At 43.8% G+C, this 15,500-nt stretch overlaps 1 protein-coding gene across 1 annotated transcript in view; it reads right to left on the bottom strand.

Moving 5' to 3' along the window:
• nmnat2 (nicotinamide nucleotide adenylyltransferase 2) overlaps positions 1–15,500 on the bottom strand; it is a 326,699-nt gene that overhangs the window by 153,109 nt on the left and 158,090 nt on the right. The window contains exon 3 of the mRNA XM_078561382.1: positions 13,408–13,475. Coding sequence (XP_078417508.1) covers positions 13,408–13,475 — 68 coding nt within the window. The remainder of the gene's footprint in view (positions 1–13,407; positions 13,476–15,500) is intronic.

Raw genomic sequence — 15,500 nt, 5'->3', positions numbered from 1 at the left:
AAAGCATGGAGACGTCCAGCATCAACTTGGCACAGGGCTTTGTGCAGAGCTTGAAGCCCATCTTTCCAGCATAGATGTGGTGGCCAACTCCTTTAACACACTTGTGGACACAACTATGATACAGCATCTGGAGCCCGATATAGCTTCCACCACTACATAAGCAGCAGCTATCCAACATCTGAGTGCTCCAGTGGAAGCTCAGACTGATCTCATGCAAGGTCAGCATGCTGACACGAAAGCTTTGACTGTTCCCATTATGGCTGTGAATTACACTGTGCAAAGTGTCACAGCAGTCCAGCAATCTGTCCTCCAATAGGTTACTAGGATTGCTGAGATGCTGCCCAATGGGAATGTAGTGACTCTGTGGAACACGAACCTGCTGTCTTCTCTCAGGGAAACAGCATTCGTCCCCCCATCCCACCAGTACCCTTGCTGTTACCTGTCAGCCAGCCAGCCAGACTGCTGCCACCCATGTTGAGATGGCACAGGCTGCAGTTGGGCCTGAGCTGCTCGAGGTTATCCTCCAAATCCATCTGTAATCTCTTCAAATTACAAACAGCAGCCTTCTACCAGCTATGCTGCAACCTCTGGAATAGGAGCACTAGGACAGGCAAAGACACATGGAAGACTGGGAATACCAAGGGTGCTTATTTGTGAAATATAGCATGAATTCATTTACAAATTAGTTTGGAATGTTTACTTTATGGTATCCTTTATTTTTGCAATCAGATGAGTTCTTCATAGACAATCTGGCTAGAAAAGGGCTGTATTGATTGCCTCCTCACTTCCTCCTCCTGCTTCTCAGCTGCTCACTGTTTAGCTGGCCCTTCTCTCAGAGGGTCATGAAACTTTGGAACTCTCTTCCCTAGAGAACAGAGGCAGGACCATGGAATATTTTTAAGGCAGGGGTAGATAGGTTCTTGACTAACAAGAGAGTCAAAGGTTACCAGGGGTAGGCGGGAATGTGGAGTTGAGGCCACAATCAGATCAGCCATGATCTTATTAAATGGCAGAGCAGGCTCAAGGGGTCTTTGGCCTCCTGCTCCTAATTCATACATTTCTATGTATGTTCATATGTTTGGTCCAGACAGCTGAAGTGTTGTTTCAGCATGCCAAAGGTCTGCTCTAACATGTTGTATGTAGCAGCAAGGCTTTCATTGAATGTGTGTTCTGCACATGTCACAGCCACATCAACAGCCCATGACGAATCCGAAGTATTTTACTGACTTGCCGCCAGTCAGTTCCAGTATCTCCTTGTCGCTTTGTATCCTCCCTTTGGTTTGCCATGATGAGTCAAATGCAGGCAGCATAGTAAACTGAAGCAGAATGAAGGCATCATGACTGTTGCTAGGATACCAGCCATTGACCTGCATGATTCTCTGTGTATGATCACATACCAGCTGAACACTGAGGGAATGGAATCTGTTTTGGTTGCAATGTAGGTCAGAGCTGACAGATGATGCCCACCAAGTGATGTGTGTGCACAGTCAATAGCAACCTATGCCCTGCGGAAACCTACAATCCTGGTGAAGCCGTATGCTTGATTTGCCTGCTTGTCTCTGGCAAAAGAGAACAAAATGTAATTATTTCTCTGTGAATAGAGACCCTCAGTGATCTGCCTTAAACAATAGTGGGTGGCAAACTGCGAGATGTTGCTAATGCCTCCAACTCCAACCTGGAATGTGTGTTTCAAAAATAAATTCAAAGCCTTTAATATACAATAGGCACTCCCAGATGCTTGCAGGGTGAATAATTTGAATAATCAGGACAATGAGTGCATGAAAGTCAATGTTTTGCAGGTTTTTAATTGCTCGGAATATCAAATTCAACACAGACAAATAATTGCAAGTCAGATAATTGAGCATATGTCACAGTTACTTAATTGGACTTGTAAAATAATTAACTACTGAGTCTGCTGAGAGCCAGACATTTTGTGACTAATCGAAAGCTACATCTCTGGTATCGGTGCTGCTACTCAATAATTACAATGATGAATAATTCTATGTGGTATTGGACAAAACATGAGCTGGTGTGTGTCTTGTATAGTTTAGCTTCATATCCCATTACTGCTGGCAACTGTGAAGTTGAACTGATAAATTAGATTTTTAAAAATATAATAAAGCTTGTCCTAGCAATAAATTATCTCATGCAAACTAGGCAAAATGCAGGCTTTTTTTTAAAGTGTTCAGCATGATGTTTATTTACTAGATCTTTGCTGTGAAAAAAGTCTCTGGTTTCACTTGGAAATATAAAAATAACTAGATGTTTGTGAATCCATGATCGTGGTGAGTGGCAGGATGTTATTCTGAGAAAATACAGAGGAAAGTCACTCAACAGAAGTCTTGGTATTGTGAGAGCATTGCTGTGTTTAAATGAGTTTCCTGAGCCCCAACAAGATGCTATCTGTAATTATGCTGACCTTTCTTCTGCTCCTTTGTAACAGTGATCCCATTGTATTGATCTGAAAGACATACTGGCTGCACTGCTTGGCACGCTTTATGTCTGGCCAGAGTGGCCAGATGGTGCTTAAGCGACCCCAGAAGCAGAAAGATCATCATTTTTGCTTGAACCTGCTAGAAACATAATGCAAAGATTTTCCTTGTGCATTGAATATTGTGAAATCATAAATAGGGTGCTTATGATTTCATTACATCTGGCACACACAGGCAATCTTTCCCAATTACATTGTACATGCACTCTCATAAGGAAGAATCAATAGCAGTTTTCAACTCATGCCAGAGATAAAGAAAGAACTTGCTCAAGTTTTGCCTTATCACTTCCACAAGATGTGCCAAAGCTCTGTTCAGTTAATGAATTAATTTGAAATGTAATCATTTGTTATATAAGCAAACATGGCAGCCAATTGCTTATATCCTATGAAATGAGTGACAGGATAATTTTTTTGTTGGTGATCGCTGAAGGAAGATGATGAGTCAGGACACGGGAAGGATAATTACAATGATGAATAATTCTATGTGGTATTGGACAAAACATGAGCTGGTGTGTGTCTTGTATAGTTTAGCTTCATTCCCCATTACTGCTGGCAACTGTGAAGTTGAACTGATAAATTAGATTTTATCTGATTGTACCTATATTTATTTTGTGTTGTATCTATATTTATCAGCATGTCAGAATATCTATATATATCTATAATTTTATTTATAGTGGTGTCACAGTACTTTTTACATACGCCAGGACAGGCAGACAGGGCGTCGCTGTGACAACTAATCCAATAGGCAACATTTTCAACAATGCCACACTCATTCAGCACTGTGGTGAAGTGTTGGTCAGGTTATCAGTTTAAGTGTTGGAGGTGAGTTTATGTGGCTGGATGATCTGGCAGGGTGGACAGCAGACTGGATGCCACGTCCAGGCTCCTGATGGAAACAGTAAAAGATGCAAAGCTGCACAACATCTTCAGCAACCCTGGTCGCAGCCGGACGGGTCCATCCATTCCAGGATAGACCTCCTATTTGTGTCCCAAACGTTCAAGTCGTCAAGCCAGTGTTCTTCTCTGACCACTGCCTCCTGCTGGTTGACTGTCACTTACAGGAAGACCAGAGAATTGGCAGGGGGTCATGGAAACTGAACATGAAACTGTTGACCCAAGAAAACATTGAGGAGCTCAAAAGGGATTATAAAGGTTGGAAAACTGTGAAACCCCTTGAGTCTCCAGCACGCTGGTGGGAAGCAATCAAAGAGAACACCAAGAGGTTCCTCATCCTCAAAGGTGTTCAGGAGGCTAGAAAGGAACAAAGGGAGATGTCCTGACTCCAAGAGAACATGCAGAATCTGCTCCAGCTGCAGTCGATGAGGGTTGATATCAAGGAGGACCTCCAAGGGGTGAAGAGCCAGCAAGCTGTGCTCTTTGCCTCAGAGGCCTCTAAGGTCATTTTTTGGTCCAGAGTCCACTTGGTGGAGCAGGATGAGACGTGCTGGTGTTTCTTCTTCCAAAAGGTACACACAGAGAAAGCTCTGTGATCAGCAGCATGAAGGAAGACAACAGCTCAGTAAAGTCATTGCATTCTGACATTTTGAAGATCAGCAAATCCTTTTATGCCAGATTGTAAGACGTGAAGCCCACAGACAGCACGGCCTCCCAGTCCTTCCTGTCCTCTATCATGGACGTCTTAGATTGACAGTACAGGGGACAATCTGGACAGCCTGCTAACCCTGGATGAACTGACTAAGGCCCTCAAGTCTTTTGAGAAGAGTAAAGCTCGCGGAAGCAATGGCTTACCGGCAGAGTTCTTTTTAGCTCTGTGGGACTGGATTAGCCCAGACCTGCTGGAAGTGTACGACAGTGTGCTTCTAACCAGCAGCATGTCAGAATCCACAAGGAAAGGCATCACGACCCTCATCAACAAACAGAAGAAGGAAAAGGAGGAAATTAGAAATTGGCAACATATTTCACTGTTGACTATAAACTTCTGCCCAAAGCCATCGCCAATCGGGTCAAGTCTGCTCCAGAGCTGGTGATCCACCCTGTCCAGGCCTGCAGGAAGATCTCTGACAGCCTTGCGCTACTCAGGGATACCATTGCCTATGGATGGGACAGGGGTGTGGACACCTGCTTCATCAATCTGGACCAGGAGAAGGCATTTGACAGAGTATCGCACACCTACATGATGGATGTGCTCTCCAACATGGAGTTTGGGGAGGGAATCCGTAATTGGATCCAAATGCTCTACACAAACCTCTGTAGCGCAGTTGTGTGTTGTATAGAACCCTTTGCTGAGTCCATCAGGAAGGATTTAGACATATGAAGGGTGACAATTCTGGGCAGTGGATGCACTCGGGTCAAAGCCTCCCTGTACATGGACGACGTTGCCGGCTTCTGCTCAGATCCACTGTCGGTGCGCAGACTGATGAACATCTGCTGCCAATTCAAACTCATCTCAGGAGCCGAGGTAAATCATGGCAAGAGCGAGGCCATGTTCTTTGGGAACTGGGCCGACCAATTCTTTGTCCCCCTCACTGTCAGGTCAGACTGCCTGAAGGTGCTAGGGGTATGGTTCGGAGGGATCGGGGCATGTGCTAGAAACTGGAAGGAACGAGTAGCTATGGTCAAACAAAAACTGGGCATGTGGGAGTTACACTCCCTCGCCATAGTGGGTAGGACCTGGTCATCAGGTGTGAGGCAATCCCAGTGTTGCTGTACGTGGCACGGGTCTAGCCCATTCCTCACTCCTGTGCTGTGGTGATCACCCGAGCTATCTTCCACTTTTATCTGGAGATCAAAAATGGACCATGTTCACAGGGACATCATGTACAAACCTCTAAAGTGGGAAAACCATGCCCAACATTGCCCTCATCTTGATGGCCACCTTTGTGTGTGGCTGCATCAAGCTGTGTGTAGACTCTCGGTACACAAACACTAACTGTCATTACTTGCTGAGGTTCTACCTGTCCCCGGTGTTGCGAAGGATAGGTCTGGCCACGCTGCCGCGGAATGAAAGTAGTTGGACCGTGCCGTACCCCCTGTCCCTCATGAAAAAATTTATGCAGCGAAACACATTTGACCACAAGTCCATCAGACAGTGGTCTGCACGCAATGTCCTAGAGGCCCTGCTGGAAAAGGAGATGGTGGATGCTGTCGGCTGGTTCCTTGAATAGACTGTCAAAGTCATTTGGCAGGATGGCTCATCGCCAGAACTTTCAAACACGCACCAAGATGTAGCTTGGCTGGTGGTAAGAAAGGCCCACCCCGTCAGATCCTTCCTACTAGCCTGGAGTCTCACCCCCTCCACACGCTGCCCTCAAGGTGACTGTGATGGGGAAGATTCCGCTGTTGTGGTAATCTGTGGCACAATACACCTTTAAGAGAATGTGAACAGATTGACCACATGACTATACGACCTAATTGCTGTGTAATGCGGCTTCAATGTGAAGATTTGGTCTCGAGTAGGTTCTGGTTGGAGAAGCACACATCATGTTTGTACTCTGTTTTCTGTGTAAATAAATAACATGTGCTTCATTTCATATTGGTCTCTGTGACTGCAGTTATTGACTCACCCGCCGACAGATAAGTGTGAAACCGGTTCGAGAGCAAAGCAACCCCGCAGTAGAACAACTGACGATGAGGCAAAACACGACCAATCGACAACACCAAGGAAAGCCACGAAAACTCAACTGAGGTGAATCAGCTGAGCCTCGCAGGCCGACTGTAGGTACAGCCCTCAACATAGTCGTCCAAGTTATCTCCCTCCATAATGCCACAATTTGGCCGCATCGAACTGTTTGATCAGATCACCAATCAAACCACATTATATTGAACACCTCACGTTTTTCTTTTTGGACAATGACATATCAGGGTAGGGGAAGAGGCGAGCGATCTTCTTATTGACATGTAGCAGTAAAACATACAGCCTAATTCGTAGCCTAACCGCACCCAACGCCCCAGATTCCACGAGCTTTGATGAGTTGGTGAATCTTGCGAAAAATCAATTTTGGCCGAAACCATTGGTAACAATGCAGCGTTTTAAATTCAGTTCAAGGTGTTGCACCCCTGGAGAGACAGTCGCTTGCTACATAGCAGTCTTAAAACAACTGACAGAGCACTGAGAGTTCGGGACGCGATTAACGACATGTTAAGAGACCGATTAGCATGTGGGATTAATGAAGATGCCATTCAACAAAGGTCATTGTCAGAAACAAATTTAGACTTCAGCAAAGTGCTGGAGTTGGCGCTCGTAATGGAGACCACAGTCAGGGATTCATAGACATTCAGGAGCACAAAATGGCACCATCCTTCACATCGGGAGGGAGACACTGTTTAGAAATGGCACGAAAGTGCTGGGCTCCGCGGAAAAGCGGGGAAACAGCCACCATTAACAGACCAGCAAAAAGCAGTGGCTTAACGGATAAAAACCACATTAATAATAGCAGAATTGGAACCAGACAGCTTGCAAATGAATGACAATTTAAAAGAACTGAGTGTTTCTACTGTCATCACAATGGGTACATTATGCGACATTGCAAAGAGAGATTGAGGCAAAATCTTAATCAAAAAGGCAGAAGTCGTGAAATTTATATAATGGAGGAACCAGAAGCAACAGAGTCAGATATTTACTCGCTACACAACTTAAAAATGGGTAAAACAGAGCCAATCTACGTGACAGTAGAAGTCAACAGAAAACCTAACCGAATGGAGGCAGATACAGGCACATCCATGACAGTTATAGGGGAACACACGTTTAAGTATCTGAATGGAGGTGGCCACTCACTAAAGCTGGAAAACTCATGCTAGATTAAAGACGTATACTAGTGAAGGCATACGAGCAAGAGGTACATGCAAGGTTCCACTTTAATATAGAAGCCAGTCTGCAAATCTACCCATAATGGTGATGGCAGGCAGAGGACTGAGTCTCCTCGAAAGAAATTGGTTAAGAGAGATCAATCTAGAGAGATTACTGAGACCTCAACCAGAAGCAGGAAAAGTCGCTGTTGCAAAAAGGAGCCTGTATATAATCAACAAAAGGAACTTATAGAGCTGATGCTTCAGGACAAAGTTCGAGTTGAAGTCAGTAATGTCCAAAAAGAAGAGGAGAATCTGCTAAAGAACTTTTGCATATTGCAAGATTTCCTCAGATCCCAATTTGTACCACTAAAAAGGTACGAGGAAGAACAGAAAGAATTCAGCATACCTCTGGTCAAGATGAAGAATCAATTAGTTGAGAAAGCACAACAATATTTAATTCCCCAGGAAACAGCTAAGAAATATAAAAAAGAAATGGAAGAACTGAAGAACCAGCTATGCGGAAGCCAAGGAGCCTTAAAAATAGAAACACCTGAGTTTTCAAAGGAGCTGACAGATGAGGAATTGCTGGAAGTCTCAACCACTGAGTTCAATCATGTTGAGCTCATACCTGAGCCTAGTCTGGCCAATAAGGAAGTTGAAGAGGAAGCCGAGATTAAAGTCAGCGCTGCCAAGAAGAAAACCCATCAAAAGAAGACACGTAGGAAGAGAAAGTGAAATTACTAACAAGGCCCCAAAATTTTTTTTCTTTTTTTTCACACATCAGGCAGCTGATCATTCCGTGTTGAACTTAGCCTTGCCTAACATCATGATTCTCAGAACCTGTTGGCAATTGCCCTTCATATTCTTGAACTTGGAGGGGAGCAGCAGCAGGAATACATGCGATGGGGCTCGAAAGAGTGTGAAAACATTCCCGTTGGAGTCGACACCACTGGCAGAAGGAACTCCCCTTGCTTTGGAAGTATCTGTAGGACCCGTTGAGCCTGAGAGAGTCGAAGAGGAAAACTTACAGGTTCCTACTGAGGAGCGTAGTGGATAGATAACTCCTGAGAGGGAGGCCTCAGATAAACCATCCAAAGTCATAGAACTACGACGGTTGATGACATCTTTGAAAAAACCCTTCTGAGAGACTGAATTTGTAAATAGTTTATTTACGTAAATAGTTAATATATTGTAAAATGTACTTTCAAGTACAGGCGGAGGGATGTGGTAGTCTGAGGTGCAATACACCTTTATGAGAATGTGAGCCGATTGACCACATGACTGTGTGACCCAATTGCTGTGTAGCGCAGGCTACAATGTGGAGAGTTAATCTAGAGTAGAGTCTGGTTGGAGAAGCACACATCGTGTTAAGCTCTGTCGTCTGTGTAAATAAATAGCATATGCTTAATTTCATATTGGTTTCTGCGACTGCAGTATATTGTTATCGACTCATCCGCCGACAGTTAAGCGTGCAACCAGTTTGCAAGCAAAGCAACCCTGCAATAGAACATAACGGTTGTCCATCTCCTTGTGGAATGTGCTTTTGCAAAGAAGGTCTGGAGAAAGAGATGCAGTAGTTTTTGTCGAGGTTCATTCTGAGCAGCTCCAGGACTCTGTGCTCTACGGGCTGTTCCCACACACCGAGACAAACATCAACTGCAGCTGGAGGATCATCAACTTGGTGAAAGACGCTCTTTGGTCTGCCCTAAACTTGTTGGTCTTCCAGTGCAAAGAGTTGTCCCTGACTGAATGTTGCAGACTGGCACATTCCAAGGTCCAGGACTACGTGCTGAGGGATGCCTACTCCTGCTCCTAATTCATATGTTTGTATACCAACACTATAAGCAGTCCCAAAGTTATTAAGAATCATACCAATATGTAATGAAAAGATTTAATTCTGTCGTATTAACCCTCAGACAGAAGAGGTCGAAAATATACTTTTCAAAGCAATTGGTTCTTTACAAATATTCTACATGATGTGCTTTTGTGTACAAGCCTTTGAATTTATTCTCTCATTTAATAAGTGCTATTTAGAAGATAACTGTTGTGCAAATCTAAGCCAAGTACAATTGCACAGGTATCCTAATAAAGAGTGAAGGAGTAGCATATGAGTTCCTGAAGTATTTTATATTATAAAAGGTAGGAATCTAGGTAGGTATGCAGATGTAGGAGGAGAAACATCTTGCAATTAAATCATTATGGAACCAGCTGGAGATACTGCTGCATGTTGGTGGGAGACAGATATTCCCCCAGACTGCTATGACATTGACTGTGGTAATTTCTATCTTTGATGTACCCTGAAGAATTGAAGGTGAAACAATTGGGATTGATAATGCCCATTTTTTGGGTGCTACATGTGCCCTTAGAGTTGCACAATGGTGGGTCTGGCATACGTGCACACTTTTAGGATGAATTGTGGCAGGGGCTATCTTGGTGAGGGCACCAGCAAACATGTAATGAGAGGCTGTAGGAAGCATGCAGAGCAAATAGATCATGTTGTTACTCTGTAAGCAATGCTGATTTGATGCCAGCATTGTCATTTTGGTTCTTAACCCTCTAGCCAATGCCCTCTCTTAAGCTCAAAGAGGTATTTTCTGGTCCAGTACTTTGTGGTGTTCATACATTTGTGAAAATCAGTTGGAGGTGTTTAAACCCACAGTGCATAACACACTGCATCGTGTTGTTACAGTGTAATGCTCCCTCTACACTGTCTCCTTATACTTTAATCTGGTCATATGTTCAGCAGCAGGTACTATCCCACCAACTACTATTTAGAGGAATGATCAGCTGCTTACAGGTTTGGTGCTGGTTGATTTCTTCTGGCTGTTGCTTTGATTCTACAATGCTTGATGCTTTCTATAGCTGTTTGGAGCTGCTGAAGTCTACAGGGATTGGTCTGGCAGATGCTGAAAGAATTCTTGCTGACTTCAAGGCTTCTGCACAAACTATTTGCTTCCAGATATGGATGAACTACTATCCATTCCCCTTGGAGCGCAGTATAACTTGGAAAATGAACTGAGGCTATTTAGAGCTGGACAAGGTGCTGGAAGAGGCTCCTTTCTGCCCAGCTGTCGGTGAAGAACTTGGAGTGCAATAACATTAACTGCAGCCCCCAAATTTTCAATTCACCAACAGTCCCACACCTTACCTCTCTCTGGCCCTGACCATCACAATGTTAGCTTGGCCACAATGCAAAAATAAAAGCCATCACAAGATAAACATTCCAAACCAAATTCATAAATGAAATCATGCCATATTGCATACAAAAGTCAACTAAACACCCTTGTGCATTCCCTTACTGCCTGTCTTCCATGTGTCTTTGCCCATCCTAGTGTTCCTATGCAGTGCTAACCCAGTAACTGCAGCATAGTTGGTGAAAGGCTGCTGATTTTCAATGGACGAGACTGCAGATGGTCTTGGAGGATCCCCTCGACCAGCTCTGAGCCTAGAAGATCCAGATGCAGGCTGCACCACTTCAGCAAGGGAGGCAGCAGTCTGGGCTGGCTGGCTGACAGGCAACAGCAACGGCACTGGTGAGGTGGCATGTATGGGAGGATGAATGGTATCATCCTGAGAGAAGACAGCAAGTTCATACTCCATGGAGCCACTATCATGCCCCTGAGGCAGTGCCTCAGCAATCCTAGTAATTTATTGGAGGACAGATAGCTGGATTGCAGTAACAACCTGCAAACCTCTTCTCACACTGTAATCCACAGTTATGATGCCATCAGTCTGAGCTACCACTACAGCACTGAGATGTTGGGTGGCTGCTGTTTGCACTGCAATGAAGCTGCCATTTCAGCCATTAGATGCTGTGTCATAGTTGGGTCCTCAAGTCCGTTTGCCACCACTTCCATGCTGCATAGGTGGACTCCAAGCCCTGCACAAAGCCTTGTGGCAAGTTGGTGCTCCTCTATGCTCCTCAACATTGACCACAGGCTTTCTGACAAGTTTCCCAATGCACCCAGCATTTTGTTGTGCATACCCATCAGCCTTTCTCTCTAGACTGTCCGATGGAAATTCTCTTCTGAGTCCTCTGCAGCAGACCACGTGTGTGACCTTGCCGTCTGGCGAGCTGGCACCTGTGCCATACTTGTCTCTTAATCAGGCTACAGCTTACTTGTGTCCAGTCTCTAACTATCCTCAAAGATATGTGCAATGGCAGTATCTGAGTTAGGGGCTGCGACTGTAGTGTGGGGAGGTTAGGGGACGGGAATGTAAGAGGTGCATGGTTACGCTATCTGCAGTTTGTGAATCAGAAGAGTGTGCGCATTGGAGGGGGAAGTAGGATGCGCAAGGAGGATTACATATGAGGATGCCACCGTCTTGATGTTTATTGGTGAATGCAATGTGTTTGGCTGATGTGGCTGCCATGATCATATAGCAAGCAGTATGTATAAGCTGTGAGACGTGGGTGTGAGGTTTGCAGTAGTGCTATGTGTTTGAGGGTGAGGTAGAACATATGAATGTTAGATATGAGTTTTGATTGATAGAGATTGTTGATATGTGTGTGATGACGGTATGGCGAATTGAGTAGCGTCTAAGGCCAGTGGTGCAGTTGGTCAAATATGGCATCTGGAAAATGCATTCACTGATCTTGACCACTCAAGTGAGATCACTGAATTCCTTGAAGCACTGCATCCATGCCCTGGCATCGACCTCCATGGCATCTGCTCCCTCTGCCTTCAGAACATGTGTCTTTTTTTTAATATTCATTCATGGGATATGAGTTTTGCTGGCTAGGCCAGCATTTATTGCCCATCCCTTGTTGCCCTTGATTAGATGATGGTGAGCTGCCTTCTTCAACCGCTGCAGTCCATGTGGTGTAGGTACACCCACAGTGCTGTTAAGAAGGGAGTTCCAGGATTTTGACCCAGCGACAGTGAAGGAACAGCGATATATTTCCAAGTCAGGATGGTGAGCTTGCTGGGGAACTTCCAGGTGGCAGTGTTCCCATGTGTCTGCTGCCCTTGTCCTTGTAGATGGTAGTGGTCGTGGGTTTGGAAGGTGCTATTGAAGGAGCCTCATGACCCCCTGCAGGTACAGGACATCTCTCCTCCTCCTTTCCAGCTCCTCCACCAAGGCCTCAAGTAGAGCATCACCCTGGTCCCTGCCATTCTTCACTGTTCTGCAGATCACATTCACTTCCTGCATGACTTCCAGCACCTGCTCAGCCACAACACACCTCCCCTTTAAGAGGTACAGACTAGTTTTAAGCAGTGCAGGCTAGATTTAAGTAGTGCTAGGAATTTACAACTTTGGGTCCCCTGTTGGTGTGTGCAGCCAATTAACAGCGCCGGCTGCATTGTGATCCTAGCACCTGTTTTCAGGGATGGTCCAGTTTATCCCCTGTGGCTCCACACACAAAGTTACGACACTATTCACCTCCCAAGCGAAAGCTCAGTGTTGGCTTTTGTCAGACAATTGTTTAAATTGAAACATGTTATGCAATAAGAGATGAACACTGTGTATCCAGTACTGCTCTCATCTTCCATCTTCAGAGTTTAATCAGCGCTGAAGCTATTTAATAATTCATTAACCCCAGACTCTTAAATTGATTGATCAATAAAGTCTCTAGTAAGAATTTATGAAGTCGTGTTCTTGTATTGCTTCCAGTGTAAATTAAACTAAATCAGCAATCTTACATAAAATAATATAGAACATACAACACAGAAACAGGCCATTTATTCCAACCTGTCCTGTAGTTATGCTCTACTTGACCTTCCTTTCGTCCTTCCTTATCTAAGTCTATCAGCATCACCCGCTATTCCCTTGTCCCACTGGCTTTTCAAGCCTCCCCTTAAATGTACACTACATTTAACTACACTATTCGCCTCACCCACTCACCCACTGGTAGGGAGTTCCACATTCTTACCACTCTCTCTAGGTAAAGAAGTTTCTTCTGAATCTGATCCATGAATTACCCCAAACAATACAGTTCCCTAATATTACATTTTAGCAGAGTTTCATAGATTCCTTCATGGACTGCATGCAAATCAAACTAGTTCTAACTATTCCCATTTGAAAATATTAAGTCAATTTTACAAAGCATTTCTTCATATTCCAAACTACATTCATGAAAACCTGAGCTCCATTTGCACAAGCTAATCTCCGGGAAAATGGAGAGAGAGAGAGAGAGAGAGAGCCAAACAGATAAGTCCATTTACCTGATCCAATCAGATGACTGAACGGCCAGCTGACACATTGTGAGGCGGTGTCGACTGGAGACAAGGCCCTGAAAATAATAACAGGAGAGAATGAATTCTTAATAAAGGTACATAATCTGAAGAATTAATTTATGGAAAGCAAGAAAAAATCCTTAAAACTTGATTACAATTGGCTGTTGCGCGAGGTGCATAAAACATCCAAATAACAAGGATGAGAGAGCTATTCTTAATATTCATTTGTTTCAGTTCATCCACATCTCATTGAACTCAGATTTTTTTAGTTCAGTACAGGTAACAATACATGATATTACCTACAGATCACAATGGTTATAATAGAGTACACAAGACATTGTGTATTATTGTGCTTGCATGGCAATACCACAGCACAGATCACAATGAATGGCTATAGTACCAATCACAATGTTTTTGAACCTTTACACTCATTCTTTCCCAATATGAAAAAACAGTTTGGACCAGTACTCTTATTTCCCAGTTTTTACTGGTGTTACATTTTTGAGGTATACAATACTAGTTCAGACCAGTATTCTTATTTCCCAGTTTTTAATGTTTTTTTTCATTCTGTGAAGTAGTGAAGTGTGTGAAGTAGCTCAAGGACTTGCAGGCTGGTTAAGTCTTTCCCTGGCCAAACCATATTTATCAGCCATAGGGTGGTTAGTCCCATACAATGGGTCTGGTTTATGGGCTCCCACAACCCATATGATGTGGAGAGGTCATCAATATCATGAACTGGACATCAACTCAGAATTCAGAGCCATTATCTCCACTTTCCAGGATTGTCTGAAACAGGATTCAAACTCTGCACCTGCTGACTAAGAGGCAGAAATGCTTCCAGTAAGCCAAAGGCTTGCTCTAAGTCAATGGTTATGGTGGAGTATAGACCATAATGCTTTGATTATAATCCAGTACATACATATGAACATATGAATTAAGAGCAGGCCTCTTGAGCCTGTTCTGCCATTCAATAAGATCATGGCTGATCTGATTGTAACCTCAACCCCAAATTCCTGCCTACCTCCGATAACCTTTCACCCCCATGTTAATCAAGAATCTATCTAGTTTCACCTTAAAAATATTCAAAGACTCTGCTTCCACCGTCTTTTGAGGAAGAGAATTCCAAAGACTCACTACCCTCTGAGAGAAAAAAATTCTCTTCATCTGTCTTAAATGAGCGATCCCTTATTTTTAAACAGTGACCCCTAGTTCTAGATTCTCCCACAAGTGGAAATATCCTCTCCACATCTACCCTCAGGATGTTAAAGGTGTCAATCAAGTCGCCTCTCACTCTTCTAAATTCCAGTGGATACAAGCCTAACCTGTTCAGCCTTTCCTTATAAGACAACCTGCCCATTCCTGGTATTAGTCTAGTAAACCTTCTCCAAATTGTTTCTAACATCTTTCCTTAAATAAGGAGACCAATACTGTACACAATACTCCAGATGTGGTCTCATCAGTGCCCTGTACAACTGAAGCATAACCTCCCAACTTATATCAGCAGGTTTGACAGCATCTGCAGAGAGGAATACAATTAACATTTCGAGTCCGTATGACTCTTCATCAGAAGATGTAGAAGTAGAAGCTCTGATGAAGAGTCATACGGACTCGAAACGTTAACTGTGTTCCTCTCTGCAGATGCTGTCGGACCTGCTGAGTTTTTCCAGCTATTTTTGTTTTTGTTTCAGATTTCCAGCAGCTGCAGTGTTTTGCTTTTATCTCCCTACTTTTATAATCAATTCTCCTCGCAATAAATGATAACATTCTATTAGCTTTCCTAATTACCTGCTGTACCTGCATACTAACCGTTTGTGATTCATGCACTCCGACACCCAGAACCCTCTGAATCTCAGAGCTCTGCAATCTCTCACCATTTAGATTATAAGCTATTTTTTATTCTACCTGCCAAAATGAACAATTTCACATTTGCCCTCATTATACTCCATTTGCCAGATCTTTGCCCACTCACTTAACCTATCTATGTCACTTTGTAGCCCCCTTATGTCCTCTTCACAACTTACTTTCCTACCTATCTTTGTGTCGACAGCAAAATTAGCAACCATTCCTTCAGCCCCTTCATC

Source organism: Cetorhinus maximus, chromosome 17 (genome assembly GCF_964194155.1).
Source record: "Cetorhinus maximus chromosome 17, sCetMax3.hap1.1, whole genome shotgun sequence".
Lineage (NCBI taxonomy): Eukaryota > Metazoa > Chordata > Chondrichthyes > Lamniformes > Cetorhinidae > Cetorhinus > Cetorhinus maximus.
This window is presented reverse-complemented; position numbering and strand designations above follow the sequence as displayed.